The following is an 18107-nucleotide window of genomic DNA, read 5'->3' on the forward strand; positions in this document are numbered from 1 at the left end:
GAACTTTAACTTCAGAGTCAGGCAGCGCTGGGGGGGGAACCACAGCACCCCAAGAACTTTAACTTCAGAGTCAGGCAGCGCTGGGGGGGGAACCACAGCACCCCAAGAACTTTAACTTCAGAGTCAGGCAGCGCTGGGGGGGGAACCACAGCACCCCAAGAACTTTAACTTCAGAGTCAGGCAGCGCTGGGGGGGGAACCACAGCACCCCAAGAACTTTAACTTCAGAGTCAGGCAGCGCTGGGGGGGAACCATAGCACCCCAAGAACTTTAACTTCAGAGTCAGGCAGCGCTGGGGGGGGAACCACAGCACCCCAAGAACTTTAACTTCAGAGTCAGGCAGCGCTGGGGGGGAACCATAGCACCCCAAGAACTTTAACTTCAGAGTCAGGCAGCGCTGGGGGGGGAACCACAGCACCCCAAGAACTTTAACTTCAGAGTCAGGCAGCGCTGGGGGGGGAACCACAGCACCCCAAGAACTTTAACGTCAGAGTCAGGCAGCGCTGGGGGGGGAACCACAGCACCCCAAGAACTTTAACTTCAGAGTCAGGCAGCGCTGGGGGGGGAACCACAGCACCCCAAGAACTTTAACTTCAGAGTCAGGCAGCGCTGGGGGGGGAACCACAGCACCCCAAGAACTTTAACTTCAGAGTCAGGCAGCGCTGGGGGGGGAACCACAGCACCCCAAGAACTTTAACTTCAGAGTCAGGCAGCGCTGGGGGGGGAACCACAGCACCCCAAGAACTTTAACTTCAGAGTCAGGCAGCGCTGGGGGGGGAACCACAGCACCCCAAGAACTTTAACTTCAGAGTCAGGCAGCGCTGGGGGGGGAACCACAGCACCCCAAGAACTTTAACTTCAGAGTCAGGCAGCGCTGGGGGGGGAACCACAGCACCCCAAGAACTTTAACTTCAGAGTCAGGCAGCGCTGGGGGGGGAACCACAGCACCCCAAGAACTTTAACTTCAGAGTCAGGCAGCGCTGGGGGGGGAACCACAGCACCCCAAGAACTTTAACTTCAGAGTCAGGCAGCGCTGGGGGGGGAACCATAGCACCCCAAGAACTTTAACTTCAGAGTCAGGCAGCGCTGGGGGGGGAACCACAGCACCCCAAGAACTTTAACTTCAGAGTCAGGCAGCGCTGGGGGGGGAACCACAGCACCCCAAGAACTTTAACTTCAGAGTCAGGCAGCGCTGGGGGGGGAACCACAGCACCCCAAGAACTTTAACTTCTTCACACATTTACCACTGAATTCAATTAACCCATTTTGAACGGGAACCCCTTTTGGCGTTTTAAACATAATTTAGCTATTGAAAAATAGCAGATCTACAAGCTCATAGCGCGCCACCGAGTGGCGCGCTATGAGCTTGTAGGTCTGCTATTTTTTGAAAAATCGTGAAAATGTGCCTCAAATTTGGAATATATTTTTTTAGAACAAACGATTTGAACTCAAATCTTTGCTTCTGGGGAGGTCCCTGGAACAACATATTTTCAGATGGGGGTCTCGGAGGCCAATTACAGATCATTTTTTGGGGTCCTTGACATGAAATATTGAGTGATATATAGGCCTAGAAACATAGGCATTTCAGAAAACTGTCAGGATTTAGAAGACATTCTTTTCAGGCCTAAATGGGTGTTTAACTGGAACAGTGCCCGTTGGGGGGCGATCAGATGTGTTCAATTGGCTAATGAAGGGGCGAGGTCGCTCATCATTGTGGTGGTGTGGAACGCAAGTGTCAAATGCAGTTATTATGTCTGCGTCCCTTTGATGCCCATATATGGAGTTCTTTCTCAGGCATGGCCAAATATGGAGTCTACGCAGACGTCAGAATGATGTGACTACAAGTCAGCTGGACACACATCCAAACAATTTGGTCATTGAGGGTCTGTAAGAGAGGATAACAGACTGCTATGTAGTATAATTATACAATAAATAGCAACATAACATTTTTGTCATTTTAGTTTTTCAGAAAACTCCAGGATTTAGAATGTTGTTAAAATGTTGATAACAATGCTAGTCTGTTCATCAATCTGACAGTTTTAAGTATAGTAGTCTTTGACTAGTCTGCTTGGTCTGAAGGCACCCCATGCCTCTAGTCGTAGTAGATCATAAAATGTATACAGTGGATTTTTATGAAACAAAACACTTTACAGATTGAAAGAGGATAATTCAAGGTTTCCCTACAGCTGCAATGTTAGTGATTTTGACGTTGTTTAATATAATTAGAGAGGACTTTTCTGTTTGGATGAATGGGCTGCCTATGGGAAGTATCACCTAGGTAGGCTGCGGTCTGAATATGACTAATTGGCTATCCTGGGTGGGTGCATGGATTTCCAACTTGAGTGGCGCGCTACGAGCTTGTAGGTCTGCTATTTTTGAAAAATCATGAAATATTTATTTCAGAAAACTGGAGGATTTAGAAGAATATTTTTAAATTTCGAGGTCAGGTCAGAATGGGTTAAAAGTGGTACGTAATGGATTCAGTAGTAGAAGAAGGACATCAGGCCTACTGTACCTTCTCGCAGTAGCCTTTGACAACGCAGCAGCAGAGATGGCCACAGGGGTTGGTGTTGACCAGGGTCTCAATATGTTCCTTGGCCTTCAGGTCAGTGTAGAACTTCTTGCTGCGCTCTGATTTCTTCCTGCACGCAGCAGACAGACAGACAGACAGACATACATACATTACATAACCACCTACATCCAAACCCAACCCGGGACCTGGCTAGTGGGGACAATTGAATAGTTTAGACAGTTTTTGGTTTAGACTAGTCATTGGTTAGACCAGTCATTAGTCCTACAACTACAACCTATCTCAAACCCTGACCTCCAGAAACCTAGCCTGGCTAATAAGCCAGACTAATATCACACAACACTGTCGCGGTATATTAGTCTGGGCTGGCTCCACTTGGATTTCATTTCCCGGGGGGCGGGTTCAAACATTTTCTCTTCGACGCAATTGGTCAGAGCTACTGTCAGTCAAAGGTCTCAAGCATTGAACGTCACTGTACCAAAGCCCGCCCATATTGCATACCGTGTCCCGATTGGCCCGACCTGTTCTCGGTTGTAGGAAAGAGGCGTGCTACTGAGCCTCGCCAGACCCTAATCCGCTGGCAGGCAAAACAAAATTTGCCAACGGCTGATTCGGTCTGGTTTATTAACCAGGCTACCAGAAACCTACCTCAGAGGTAACTAGATTAAGCCAGACTAAATCTAAATATAAGATTGAGAAACTTTTAGTACTTCTAGTAAGAATACACCTTAATTGCCCAGACTCTTCTTCAACAAAGATGGCGAAAGCAAACATTCTTTCCTTAAAGTCCTTAAACCAGAAACCTAAACCTAACCTCCCACGGGGCAGCACACCTAAACCTAACCCATGTCTAACCAATGACTAGTCTAAACTAAGTATGCACCCCTTCAAGGGAACCAATGACTAGTCTAAACTAAGTATGCACCCCTTCAAGGGAACCAATGACTAGTCTAAACTAAGTATGCACCCCTTCAATGACTAGTCTAAACTAAGTATGCACCCCTTCAAGGGAACCAATGACTAGTCTAAACTAAGTATGCACCCCTTCAAGGGAACCAATGACTAGTCTAAACTAAGTATGCACCCCTTCAAGGGAACCAATGACTAGTCTAAACTAAGTATGCACCCCTTCAATGACTAGTCTAAACTAAGTATGCACCCCTTCAATGACTAGTCTAAACTAAGTATGCACCCCTTCAATGACTAGTCTAAACTAAGTATGCACCCCTTCAAGGGAACCAATGACTAGTCTAAACTAAGTATGCACCCCTTCAATGACTAGTCTAAACTAAGTATGCACCCCTTCAAGCGATGATCAGAAGACTACAAGGTTATGTGTTATATGTTGTTACCTTTCAGAGTTGAGGTACATCAGCCGCTGCACGTTATAACAGATACGAGCCTCTAGCACGGTGCAGTTTTCATACGCCTGCCTATACAGGAGAGACGGGGGGAGAAAGAGGGAAAGATTAGATCTGGTCTCCACAATCCTAATAAATGGTAAATGGTGCATTTATATAGCACCTTTATTCAAGGCGCTTTGCAGAGATTGTGCATTACATTCACCCATTCACACACACACACATTCATACACCGATGGCAGCGGAAACCATGCAAGGCACCAACCAGCACATCAGGAGCAATTAGGGGTTCAGTGTCTTGCCCAAGGACACTTTGACAGTAACTCTGGGGGGAGCCCACAGGGTTCGAACTGGCAACCTTACGGTTACCATCCAGGCCACTCTACCGCTGAGCCACCGCCGCTTATGAAGTCAGTTTCTGTGATAAATATCCAATCTTCAAATCTACAATATAGAGTGCAATAAATGCAAGAGTCACACACAATCAAGCGTCTATCTTCTATATTTGTCTTTTTTTCTACTCCATGTTTTTGTTCTGTCCTCTTTTTAATGTTTGTTTGTTTTGTTTATATGTTGTTTGTTATGTATATTCACATTAGTATTTTGATATATATTGTGATAAGGATAGGCACCAATAAGCTATAAGCTTCAGCCTATGCCTTTTTGATCACCTTAAAGGAACCGTTTAACCCATGGGTTCATTTGTAATGTCTCTCTGAAAAAGGAAAAGATCGAAATAAGCTATTCATTCATTCATCTTTTCTATTCTTTCAATGGGGCATATTTTGACACAGTAGATATTTTTAGGAGATTCCTGGAGCGGAGATAAGATTTGGCATAATACTATTTGGCTGAGCAGGAAGTGAGCCACGGGCCCCTCCCATCCAAACACATGACTCCCATGATCCTGCTCATCTGGCTTCTATTAGGGACAATTACACCATATAGACGGGCTGTTGTCTTGTCCCGTCCCAGAGGCACACGGCCCAGGTCAGGACAGCAGCCGTGGCTCTCACAGAGCTTAGTACTGATAATCTGCAACTTCATTATGAACTGGAGCACCAGTGCGTTTGACAGTTTAATCCATTTTGGGCGGGAACCCCTTTTGGTGTTAGCATTATGTTATGCTTTAGCTATTGAAAAATAGCAGATCTACAAGCTCATAGCGCGCCACCGAGTGGCGCGCTACGAGCTTGTAGGTCTGCTATTTTTTGAAAAATCGAAGAACGACTGACATCGAAACATAGCTTTTTCAGAAAACTGTCAGGATGTAGAAGACATTTTTAGAATCTCATCTCAGGTCAACATGGGTTAATGCATGTGAAACATAAACCAAGGAAAAGCCTGTGTTACGTGCTAATGTGCAACGTTCATTGTGAAGTGAGTGCCAGTACGTTTGACAGTTAATAAAAACGTATGTGAAACAAAAGCCACGGTAAAGCCGAGATGCTGAAACCAGCGCTTACTCAAAGTGTTGCTTTATGTCCTTCTCCTCCGCATATTTACTTACTCAAAGTGTTGCTTTATGTCCTTCTCCTCCGCATATTTGGAGATTCCATTGACGAATAAAGTGCGTTTCACCTGGAGAAGAATGGGAACAGAGTTGTGAACATTCAGGCAGACAAAAGGTGGATTGCACCGCTTTTAATAATACAATAAGTAAATAAATGTTTACTCTATTTGTATGTTATTGTTCGATCATATCCTTTGCTTCAGTAATATATTATAGTTTGAAATCTTCCTATAATACTGAATAAATCTTCCTATTCTTTTATTTTTTTATTGTAGTGCATTGACAGTTTGACACCGCACCGATTTGAAAAAAGGATATGTTTTTTAAATGGAATGAGGGGTGCAGTGTGCAAAGCAAGGATATGTGAGCGACGTATGCGCTCGGAATCCCAATCGGTGCCGGAAGTCCTTCAAAATAGGAGCTCTGGGGTGACGGAAAGACAGGGCCGCTTTTACTCTGAAACCCACGACCCGGAATCAATCCACTAAAAAAAGTTGACTTTACATAGCTAGCTTAAATTGCGATCGTTTTAATTTATACGATATATGATCCAAAAAGCGTTCATATTTTGCGGGAGAGACGGATGAGGAGCAGAAATGAAGCGCCAGTATATCGATCCGTTCAACACCACGGAGAGCGCCCTGGATTAGGAGAGACGAGTCATTCTTTCCGCCGCGCTAACGGCTAACTCAATGGTAAGCTAACAATTGCCTAGTGTAGCATACGGTAGCCGAAAGGCGAACTGACAAATAAAAAAAAGGAAAAAAATTCAGAATATTCTTATCTCGTCCCGTATCATTGAGGATACGCTAAGACGTGTGAGGACGTCGGATGTACGCGTCGATTGGGACCCCTAGGACGTGTGGCGACCTCCTATGTACGGAAACGGTTAATATCACACCACTTACCAGATCATCCTCTCTGTAGTGCATTTTGGAAGTGTGTCGTCTCATACTGTACACTGTCAATAGCAGGTAAAGGAATGCAAAGGTCGTGTGCAGCCACAGCAGCGTGTTACTGGGAAAGAAAGACAAAGGGAAATCATTTACTGTCAGACCCATGGATTCAATATCATTTAGGAATGTTGTGAAAGCAAGTAATGGTTGAGTTTACTCACTTGGCATCTAAATTAGCTATAGTTGTTCGCCCAAAACTGTAGGCATTGTTTTCTGTGGAGAAAAAAAAACAAAAAAAAAACAAGAAAATTAACTTCGAGGTCGAGGTCGACCTTGTGACATTGCACACTGTATAGCTAGGAACATTCTAACGTAGCAGTTTAGCAGCAGTGCAGGAGGTGGCTGCCCATTAGGTGGAGAAAATGAAATTAATGCCTTTATAAAAAGGGCAGAGTGGATTCATGTGATCCACATAAGAGCAAAATACCGTAAAATTTAGTATTGGGTGTGCACTGGACCAGCATGATACTAATGAGACTATAAATACTAATTAATAGTGGTTTGTTGAAATTTGCAAATCTGATTTAGACTATGAAATCTTTCACTTAAGGGCAAAGTACATCATATGATTCGTCTGAATAATGTAATACAAATGGTACGTTAACACGTCAGTTACATTTTCAAACTTACAAAAAGAAGATTCTTAAGATGTCCCCACTTGGCCGGGACAGAATTGTGTTGGTTTTGTTTTATCAGAGGTGTCTTTAGCGGGTTAAGTGGCTGCCGTAGCCTGCAATTTACCAGCGGCTGACTGGCATGTGGCGTTAAATAGCAGATCTACAAGCTCATAGCGCGGCACCGGGTGCCGCACTACGAGCTTGTAGATCTGCTATTTTTTGAAAAATCGTGAAAATGTGTCGAAAAACTTTGAATATAATCTTTCAGAGTGAACGTTTTAAACTCAAATCTTTGCTGCTGGGGGGTCCGCTGGGGGGTCCGCTGCCAAATACAGATAATTCTGGGGCTCCTTGACATGAAATAGTTTGAGAACGACTGATACAGAAACCTGTCAGGATTTAGAAGACATTTTTTTGTAGAATCGTCCTCAGGCCTAAATGGATTAACCCATTTTGGGCGGGAACCCCTTTTGGTGTTAGCATTACGTTATGCTTTAGCTATTGAAAAATAGCAGATCTACAAGCTCGTAGCGCGCCACCGAGTGGCGCGCTACGAGCTTGTAGGTCTGCTATTTTTGAAAAATCGAAAAAAACGACTGACATAGAAACATAGCTTTTTCAGAAAACTGTCAGGATGTAGAAGACATTTTTTTGTAGAATCGTCCTCAGGCCTAAATGGGTTAATGTCCCCGTGTGGTCACTCACCAAGTAGGTTCCCAGAGAAGTTGACAGGCAGGACGATGCCAACAGACAGCACGCCCACCACCACCAGCAGGCCAATGATGTGGCGCTGAAAGGACAGGTAGTGGACCGCGTCCTCGCCGCACTTCTCCCGGATCTCATCGTCCCTACGGAGACAAACCAACCAGAACCTCAGAGAGACGCAACACAATCAAACCAACCAGAACCTCAGAGAGACGCAACACAATCAAACCAACCAGAACCTCAGAGAGACGCAACACATTTTACAGTATGTTTCATCTGTGGACTACAGTATGTAATGTGTTGGGTTTGTATTCGTATTGTGCTACAGTATGAGCAGTGGCGTTTCCAGGAACGGACGGCGGACGCCTGCCCTCGCCTTACTGTAGATACGCCTCCGAGTATGAGCAGCGCATAATGCTATACCCTATTCTAATGGACACGTCTGCAAGATCCTGCAGTGCAAATGGAACCAAATGGACCCTAATGGGTCCATTTGGTTCCATTTGTACACTCTCAGAGTTAAATTAACAGTGGTTTTACAATATAAATTGGGGTACCAGAGATAGAAATGCCATTAAATCAGGGGTCCGTAGCATAATGTGTGTGAAACTGGGGGGTCCTTGAAATGAATATGTTTCGGAATCACTGCTGGAGCCGTAAAAATCCTCCCTTATCGGGGTCACTGGTATATGTTCTCAAATGGGGGTCCGTGGCCTAATAAAGGTTGATTTGGGGGTCCTTGACATGACAACGTTTGGGAACCACTGGGATAGGTAACGCGTTTTGATGACGTCATCGCAAAAAGGTCCGTCCCTCTGGCGTGCAAAGGGTTATGGGAAATTGAGTCCAATGCATTACAATGGCGGCGGGGCTGCGCGCCGCACGTTCCTTCTCCGCTCTGTCGTTGTTGTGAGCAGCACCACTTTATGTTTTTGAACACTACGACAAGCTATTACACCGTTTTAAAGTGGATTTTTCATGACAAGCAACTCGGCGGTCGGCGCAGTGGCTCTTCAAAGGTTAGTGAAAACACAGCAGGGATTTTACAGTATGTTTCATCTGTGGACTACAGTATGTAATGTGTTGGGTTTGTATTCGTATTGTGCTACAGTATGAGCAGTGGCGTTTCCAGGAACGGACGGCGGACGCCTGCCCTCGCCTTACTGTAGATACGCCTCCGAGTATGAGCAGCGCATAATGCTATACCCTATTCTAATGGACACGTCTGCAAGACTGCAGTGGAAGTAAGTCATGTGACTTAATTGCGACATCCTGACCGACATCCAGACCGAAATCACCATATATACAGTTAATATGTGCGTTTGTGTGTGTGTTAGGTTGCGCACAGGTGGTGAAAAACAACCATGCTGTTTTTGTGCTCATACCCAGCCACCCAGACACCCAGCCCCCCACCCACACACATAGTCACTTAAGGAAGTGGTTGCACCACTTAAAAAAAACCCTGCTATGAACATCCCCCAACTAGGCTAAAATCCAATCCATGATAACATGTTCACTCACTTGATGCGGAAGATGGCAGTTAGCCAGGAGCAGAAGCCCTGAAAGAAAGAAAGATATTTTTTAAATACCAAGGTGCTAGATAGAACATTTCATCATTTCATCAGCACAACAAATACAAACAGTAATAAGAACAGCACACAAGAGGCATACTAAAGTGATCATTAGAAACCCATTCAGGGCGGGAACCCCTTTTGGTGTTTTAAGCATTATGTTATGCTTTAGCCATTGAAAAATAGCAGATCTACAAGCTCGTGGCGCAGCACCGAGTGCCGCGCCACGAGCTTGTAGCTCTGCTATTTTTGAAAAATCGTGAAAATGTGGCGCAAATCTTTGAATATATATTCTTTCAGAATGAATGTTTTTAACTCAAATATTTGCTTCTGGGGAGGAGGTCCCTGGAACAACATATTTTCAGATGGGGTCGGTGGCCAAATACAGATAATTCTGGGGGTCCTTGACATGAAAAGGGTTGAGCACCACTGACAGAAACATAGGTTTTTCAGAAAACTGTATTTATTTATTTTTACAATGGTCCTCAGGTCTAAATGGGTTAAGACAATGAGATAAGAGCAAAAACATCATAGGAGTTATGCAGATGGGAGGGACACCTTGTCCTATGTTTAACCACATGAACCATGGGAGGGACACCTTGTCCTATGTTTAACCACATGAACCATGGGAGGGACACCTTGTCCTATGTTTAACCACATGAACCATGGGAGGGACACCTTGTCCTATGTTTAACCACATGAACCATGGGAGGGACACCTTGTCCTATGTTTAACCACATGAACCATGGGAGGGACACCTTGTCCTATGTTTAACCACATGAACCATGGGAGGGACACCTTGTCCTATGTTTAACCACATGAACCATGGGAGGGACACCTTGTCCTATGTTTAACCACATGAACCATGGGAGGGACACCTTGTCCTATGTTTAACCACATGAACCATGGGAGGGACACCTTGTCCTATGTTTAACCACATGAACCATGGGAGGGACACCTTGTCCTATGTTTAACCACATGAACCATGGGAGGGACACCTTGTCTTATGTTTAACCACATGAACCATGGGAGGGACACCTTGTCCTATGTTTGACCACATGAACCATGGGAGGGACACCTTGTCCTATTTTTAACCACATGAACCATGGGAGGGACACCTTGTCCTATGTTTAACCACATGAACCATGGGAGGGACACCTTGTCTTATGTTTAACCACATGAACCATGGGAGGGACACCTTGTCCTATGTTTAACCACATGAACCATGAGAGGGACACCTTGTCCTATGTTTAACCACATGAACCATGGGAGGGACACCTTGTCCTATGTTTAACCACATGAACCATGAGAGGGACACCTTGTCCTATGTTTAACCACATGAACCATGGGAGGGACACCTTGTCCTATGTTTAACCACATGAACCATGAGAGGGACACCTTGTCCTATGTTTAACCACATGAACCATGGGAGGGACACCTTGTCCTATGTTTAACCACATGAACCATGAGAGGGACACCTTGTCCTATGTTTAACCACATGAACCATGGGAGGGACACCTTGTCCTATGTTTAACCACATGAACCATGAGAGGGACACCTTGTCCTATGTTTAACCACATGAACCATGGGAGGGACACCTTGTCCTATGTTTAACCACATGCACCCTAGTGTCCTTATTCTGGGGGTGAATCTACAACCTTGCAACATGTTGTGAACTTGTAGATCAGCTGTTTTGACTAAGATATTTGGTGTAGGCCTAGTGGAAGACACGGGTCAACAGAGTTTATAGGGTTTCCTGTCTCTCTACACTGTGACCATCAATAGGGTTTATAGGGTTTAACTGGTTAATAAATACAGTAGAAACAACGGTCTACTTACTTCATCTCTCTGGTCTATGTCCACCGAGCTGGAGACGGAGGTGAGGCGCTCGTAGCGTTCAGGTTTATCTGAAGCCAGGTTGGCGGCTATGCTCTCGCTGCACAAAACAATAGCAAAACATGCGTGTTACCCAACAGTGCAGTGGCGCAGTGCGCTGTTACCCAACAGCACAGTGCGCTGTTACCCAACAGCACAGTGCGCTGTTACCCAACAGCACAGTGCGCTGTTACCCAACAGCACAGTGCGCTGTTACCCAACAGCACAGTGCGCTGTTACCCAACAGCACAGTGCGCTGTTACCCAACAGCACAGTGCGCTGTTACCCAACAGCACAGTGCGCTGTTACCCAACAGCACAGTGCGCTGTTACCCAACAGCACAGTGCGCTGTTACCCAACAGCACAGTGCGCTGTTACCCAACAGCACAGTGCGCTGTTACCCAACAGTGCAGTGGCGCAGTGCGCTGTTACCCAACAGTGCAGTGGCGCAGTGCGCTGTTACCCAACAGCGCAGTGCACTGTTACCCAACAGCGCAGTGCGCTGTTACCCAACAGTGCAGTGGCGCAGTGCGCTGTTACCCAACAGCACAGTGCGCTGTTACCCAACAGTGCAGTGGCGCAGTGCGCTGTTACCCAACAGTGCAGTGCGCTGTTACCCAACAGTGCAGTGGCGCAGTGCGCTGTTACCCAACAGTGCAGTGCGCTGTTACCCAACAGTGCAGTGCGCTGTTACCCAACAGCGCACTGCGCAGACTGTGACGGGAAGTTAGTTTAGATGTGAGAGTGCACTGGGATTACCGACGTTTAATGGGAAGAGTGGAAAACATGAACAGACAACACACCACAAGGCCCCCGAAATGGACTGAGGAGATTCATCCCTCTTCATCCTGTGGTTGTCACAGTGTTTCGGGAATTGTTACGCCAGCCAAACACAGGACCCTGAACAAACCTGAACCTCCGCAGTCCCATTCTATGCAGTGACAGCAGGGGCGTAACCACACACACACACACACACACACACACACACACACACACACACACACACACACACACACACACACACACACACACACACACACACACACACACACACACACACACACACACACACACACACACACACACACACACACACACACACACACACACACACACAGTCTCCATCAGAGCAGAAAGTGTGAAAGATAGTTAGGAAGCAGCAAAGACAGGGTGAGTTCTAGAGGAAAAGGACATTCACAGACTAGGAACACAACAGGAACTCAGTGACCATGAAGAGTGGATCCCAAAAGGCTGTTTACCCACGTCTGTCCAGCAGAGCCTCGGGATGTGCACAGGTGACTCATTTACTAAATTCAGCTTAAATGGGAACTTTGCCCTGTGTGTCTAACATGAATCATATTGTTCTGTTGTGAGGAAGACATGTGAATATCAGACATAACGCTTCCCAAAGTGGTCCGTTTCTCAATCGTTCTCCCAGACCCAGAACGTTGGGATTCACGTTGGTCTGCAAATTCACGCTATCGGCAAAGTTCCCGTTTAAGGCGGTTTCGTCTCACATTGAATAATTTGTTTTATTGCACTCCCCCTAGAGGTTGTGTCAGATGGAGATCTCATTGAGTGGGGCCTGTTCTGCTGGATTTCATGCATATAAAATCATGATAATGTCACTCTGAGCTCTACAGTGCTATGTGCTCTCAGATGGATTGAGTAGAGAGAGAGAGAGAGCCTAAGGCTGGATTTCAACATCGGGCCTTCCTCCTCCACCACATTCCTCTGAGAGCTAGAGATTGTTTATCACATGTCTATGAGGACAGATATACAGCTGTGCCCCGTCAGGGCTGGTCTACACAAAGCTACAGGTCCATGTAAGCGTTACCTCTCCCTGTAAGCATCCTGCCTTTGCGGCTGGCGAGGTGCACCACTCACACAGAAGCAGCCCACGCTTGACAAAAGAGGTCAACACACAGATTAGCATTTAGCACACACAGATCTGATTAGGACAGTGTGACAGAGACTGGGGCACTGTCACTGGCAGAAGTAGAACAGGGAACGATAAGGAGTGAGAGAACAATTAGGGGGGCCTGGCATTGAGAAAACGCCCGGGAGGACAGGAAAATGACGAAACACAAACACTGCACCACTGAGTGAGAAACAAGTTAAAACCCACAGCGGCCTGGGCAGAAGAATGGAGGAAGAGTTAAGGTTATTTGAAAAGTAAAGTTGGAGGCCATCGATATTGTCCTTTTGCTGAGGTTTGCGTGATCTGCGCAAAACCCCTTTTGGTGTTTTAAACATTATGTTATAATTTAGCTATTGAAAAATAGCAGATCTACAAGCTCATAGCGCGCCACCGAGTGGCGCACTACGAGCTTGTAGATCTGCTATTTTTGAAAAATCGTGAAAATATTTATTTCAGAAAACTGGAGGATTTAGAAGGATTTTTTTTTTATTTTGAGGTCAGGCCTAAATGGGTCAAATGATAAGGGACAATATCGGTGGCACCCGACTGTAGGAGGGAAGGGAGGAGAAAAGGCAGCGAGGGTACGACAGCATGGGGGGAAAGAACATACTATTCCCGATCGTCCAGACGGCTGTAGCGCTGATCCTCTCTCCTGGTTTAGAGAGGAAAACAGAATTAAGACAGTTGGATTAAGAGGAACTGATACTTGTTGCTTGTTGCTGAGACATCCCTAGTAAGCAGGTCAGTATAGAGAAATAGCAATTTGGGTTAGGGTTCAGACAGTTTAAAAAAAACGTCATAAAAGGTTATGCAAGTGTATTTCAGAGCAGTGACCGTGTTGAATTATATCCTATAGTGCACTGGTTCTCAAAGTGGAGGTCCCATGCAGATACATTTAGTTAAATTATAGCATCAAATCCATTTAACCTCATTTTTATCATTTGGCCATTCAAAAATAGCTGATCTACAAGCTCAGTGTGTCATGATGCAATGCATTGTAAGTTTGTAGATCAGCTATTTTTGGAAATTGTTGCACAAAACCTTTTAAGGTTAGATAAGGTTGAAAACACATCAATGCAATGACTGAGAAGTCACCACTCTAGTCTACTCTAACATATCAACACTCCATTTTTAAAGGTTTTTGTTTTGATCAGTGCTATAGAGCGTCGCAGTCCCGCCCCCTTTCATGACGACGCCAGGCCCAGGAAATGAATCCCAATGCATTTTTCCCAAAGACATTTCAGAAAGTATTTATTTAAAGACCTTTTTAAGCGTCGTACGAAGCCAACTCGAGTCGTGACAAATCATGACAACAAACCAAACAAATAATTACAAAAAAGTGTTGTTTTTTTTCTACTTTCTAATTCTTTGTTTGGCCCAAAAGATTGTGTTTATTGTCATGATTTGTCACGACAAGAGTTGGGCTTTGTCCGCGGCGTAAACGTCTTTAAATAAATACTTTCTGAAAAGTCTGAGGAAAATGAACGGGGATTTCTTTTCCGGGTCTCTCGAGGGGGCGGGACTGCGACACTCTATTGAACACCCTTTACATCCGTGTGTAATTTTGAAAATATTGAACCAATGAAAAGAGGTAAACATTGCTTTGGACAAAACCTCTTAGCTCCATTGGACCCTAAAACTGTCTGCTAAAACAGCTCCACCACCTCTCCCCCTTTCATGGAAGTCGACAATTACACATTAAAAAGGTAGTCAAACATAACATGGCGTGCGAGAAGCTAGATTTAGCCACAGTCAGCCATCCAAGAATTACAGGTCCTTTAAAAAAGACAGACAAGTCAGCACTTTTTAATAGTGTCATGCGGTCTTAGCCCTCAATTTCTGTCTGTTCCGAAAGTAAGTCATTCTGCCCCCCCCCCCCCCCCCCACCCACCACACCAACCAAATGCATTGCTTTATACTCTCCAATCCAGCTGCACAAATAGTGAAGCTGCAACAACCACAGACCAAGGAGATGTAGGTGACGGAGCACGGGGTCCCGTAGTATATTCTGACTTAGTGAGGCCTGGAGTAGCATCTGATCTCAGACGGAGCATGGGGTCCCGTAGTATATTCTGACTTAGTGAGGCCTGAAGTAGCATCTGATCTCAGACGGAGCACAGGGTCCCGTAGTATATTCTGACTTAGTGAGGCCTGGAATAGCATCTGATCTCAGACGGAGCACGGGGTCCCGTAGTATATTCTGACTTAGTGAGGCCTGAAGTAGCATCTGATCTCAGACGGAGCACAGGGTCCCGTAGTATATTCTGACTTAGTGAGGCCTGAAGTAGCATCTGATCTCAGATGGAGCACAGGGTCCCGTAGTATATTCTGACTTAGTGAGGCCTGAAGTAGCATCTGATCTCAGACGGAGCACAGGGTCCCGTAGTATATTCTGACTTAGTGAGGCCTGGAGTAGCATCTGATCTCAGACGGAGCACAGGGTCCCGTAGTATATTCTGACTTAGTGAGGCCTGGAGTAGCATCTGATCTCAGACGGAGCACGGGGTCCCGTAGTATATTCTGACTTAGTGAGGCCTGGAGTAGCATCTGATCTCAGATGGAGCACGGGGTCCCGTAGCATATTCTGACTTAGTGAGGCCTGAAGTAGCATCTGATCTCAGACGGAGCACAGGGTCCCGTAGTATATTCTGACTTAGTGAGGCCTGGAGTAGCATCTGATCTCAGTTTCTCTGTGGCCAAACTGGCCATTATTCATTTTCATTTTGTTTCATTTGTGTCAGGGTACCGTGCACGAAATGCATTAATCTCAAGTTCAAGTGAAAGAGAAAAGATGCTTTGTACCAGATTTAGCCACAGGCCAATTCTCCCCTGTAGTCCCTGGGCTACAACTTCTAAATAAATCTGGTGGTTTTTGTTCATCTTATAATAGCATTGGAACTACAATCCGTGTGTTTTGGATACGGTAGCTTAGCTTGGCCAAAGAAAAGACACTATAGAGAAAGTAATGCAATTAATTATTGGTTCACAAAGCATGTGATATTGTTGAGAGTGTAAGGGAAATTGCTGACACAGCCCGTCCTGTCTGTGGTAACACAATCCAACACACATCTGTCTGCTATTCTGTCTATAGAATATTCTGAACAATTAGCATGCTTAACCATGAACCCTAGCATCCCTATTAGTATTCTGGCCTGGGCCCCGTCATAGTAGACAAAACATTATGCGAAGACGGATGAACATTCTGCGAAAAAATCAAAGCTCGCAGCTCGTCTCACAGCCTTACAGGTATCATTTTACACTACTACATTTTGGGCAACTCATTCTCAGAGGCCGCCCAGGAGAAACCTCTCGGACCATTAGATATATATGAATAGAGACGGCACCAGAGTTCTCCTCCCATCCACTAGCATTAAGTTGCTAAAAAGCGCATGAGGCGATTTCACTCCTCCTTCCAGGTAGGAACAGAGTGCATTCTGGGATGGATTTGCCCCAATAACATGAACGCGCTGCCGTTGACTATCATTGCGCTGCGTTCACGTATGAAACAGCGTTCACGTATGAAACATTCGTTCACGTGTCATAGGCCCAATAACATGAACGTGCGCAATGATAGTCAACGGGCTCGAGCTGTAATGACAAATCCGGCCACTATGTCCATTTCGCCTCAGGGTTTCCTCCGGGTGCCGTCTCTATTAATATATACTCTAAGCTCGGACCTCACTAGAGCCTGACCCAGGAAAAACCTCTCGGACCTCACTAGAGCCTGACCCAGGAAAAACCTCTCTGACCTCACTAGAGCCTGACCCAGGAGAAACCTCTCGGACCTCACTAGAGCCTGACCCAGGAGAAACCTCTCGGACCTCACTAGAGCCTGACCCAGGAGAAACCTCTCTGACCTCACTAGAGCCTGACCCAGGAGAAACCTCTCGGACCTCACTAGAGCCTGACCAGGAGAAACCTCTCGGACCTCACTAGAGCCTGACCCAGGAGAAACCTCTCGGACCTCACTAGAGCCTGACCCAGGAGAAACCTCTCGGACCTCACTAGAGCCTGACCCAGGAGAAACCTCTCGGACCTCACTAGAGCCTGACCCAGGAGAAACCTCTCGGACCTCACTAGAGCCTGACCAGGAGAAACCTCTCGGTAAGACCTCACTAGAGCCTGACCAGGAGAAACCTCTCGGTAAGACCTCACTAGAGCCTGACCCAGGAGAAACCTCTCTGACCTCACTAGAGCCTGACCCAGGAGAAACCTCTCGGACCTCACTAGAGCCTGACCCAGGAGAAACCTCTCAGACCTCACTAGAGCCTGACCAGGAGAAACCTCTCGGACCTCACTAGAGCCTGACCCAGGAGAAACCTCTCAGACCTCACTAGAGCCTGACCCAGGAGAAACCTCTCGGACCTCACTAGAGCCTGACCAGGAGAAACCTCTCGGTCAGACCTCACTAGAGCCTGACCCAGGAGAAACCTCTCGGACCTCACTAGAGCCTGACCCAGGAGAAACCTCTCGGACCTCACTAGAGGCTGACCCAGGAGAAACCTCTCGGACCTCACTAGAGCCTGACCCAGGAGAAACCTCTCGGACCTCACTAGAGCCTGACCCAGGAGAAACCTCTCGGACCTCACTAGAGCCTGACCCAGGAGAAACCTCTCAGACCTCACTAGAGCCTGACCCAGGAGAAACCTCTCGGACCTCACTAGAGCCTGACCAGGAGAAACCTCTCGGTCAGACCTCACTAGAGCCTGACCCAGGAGAAACCTCTCGGACCTCACTAGAGCCTGACCCAGGAGAAACCTCTCGGACCTCACTAGAGGCTGACCCAGGAGAAACCTCTCGGACCTCACTAGAGCCTAACCCAGGAGAAACCTCTCGGACCTCACTAGAGCCTGACCCAGGAGAAACCTCTCGGACCTCACTAGAGCCTGACCCAGGAGAAACCTCTCAGACCTCACTATGGACGAAGCCCAGCCACCAAACAAGGATGTTTCGGATAGTGCACAATTCTTGGCTGAGGAAACACTGACTGGAGTCTGATCTGGGTGCAAAGGAACTCCTTGCTGTGATGTTATACGGTAGTAGATAACTGTCAACTGAT

At 46.3% G+C, this 18107-nt stretch overlaps 1 protein-coding gene across 3 annotated transcripts in view; it reads right to left on the minus strand.

Moving 5' to 3' along the window:
• LOC306931577 (CSC1-like protein 2) overlaps positions 1–18107 on the minus strand; it is a 68167-nt gene that overhangs the window by 33320 nt on the left and 16740 nt on the right. Inside the window, exons 4-12 of one of the 3 annotated variants that reach the window (XM_079513001.1) lie at positions 13659–13697; positions 11092–11188; positions 9203–9240; positions 7682–7824; positions 6521–6572; positions 6312–6420; positions 5401–5471; positions 3882–3962; positions 2515–2641 (exon numbers count right to left, since the gene is read on the minus strand). In XM_079513001.1, coding sequence (XP_079369127.1) covers positions 2515–2641; positions 3882–3962; positions 5401–5471; positions 6312–6420; positions 6521–6572; positions 7682–7824; positions 9203–9240; positions 11092–11188; positions 13659–13697 — 757 coding nt within the window. Of the gene's footprint in view, positions 1–2514; positions 2642–3881; positions 3963–5400; positions 5472–6311; positions 6421–6520; positions 6573–7681; positions 7825–9202; positions 9241–11091; positions 11189–13658; positions 13701–18107 lie in introns of all 3 variants that reach the window. The other 2 variants (XM_079513000.1, XM_079513002.1) reach the window with 2 other exon arrangements.

Source organism: Electrona antarctica (genome assembly GCF_951216825.1).
Source record: "Electrona antarctica genome assembly, chromosome: 10".
Classification (NCBI taxonomy): domain Eukaryota; kingdom Metazoa; phylum Chordata; class Actinopteri; order Myctophiformes; family Myctophidae; genus Electrona; species Electrona antarctica.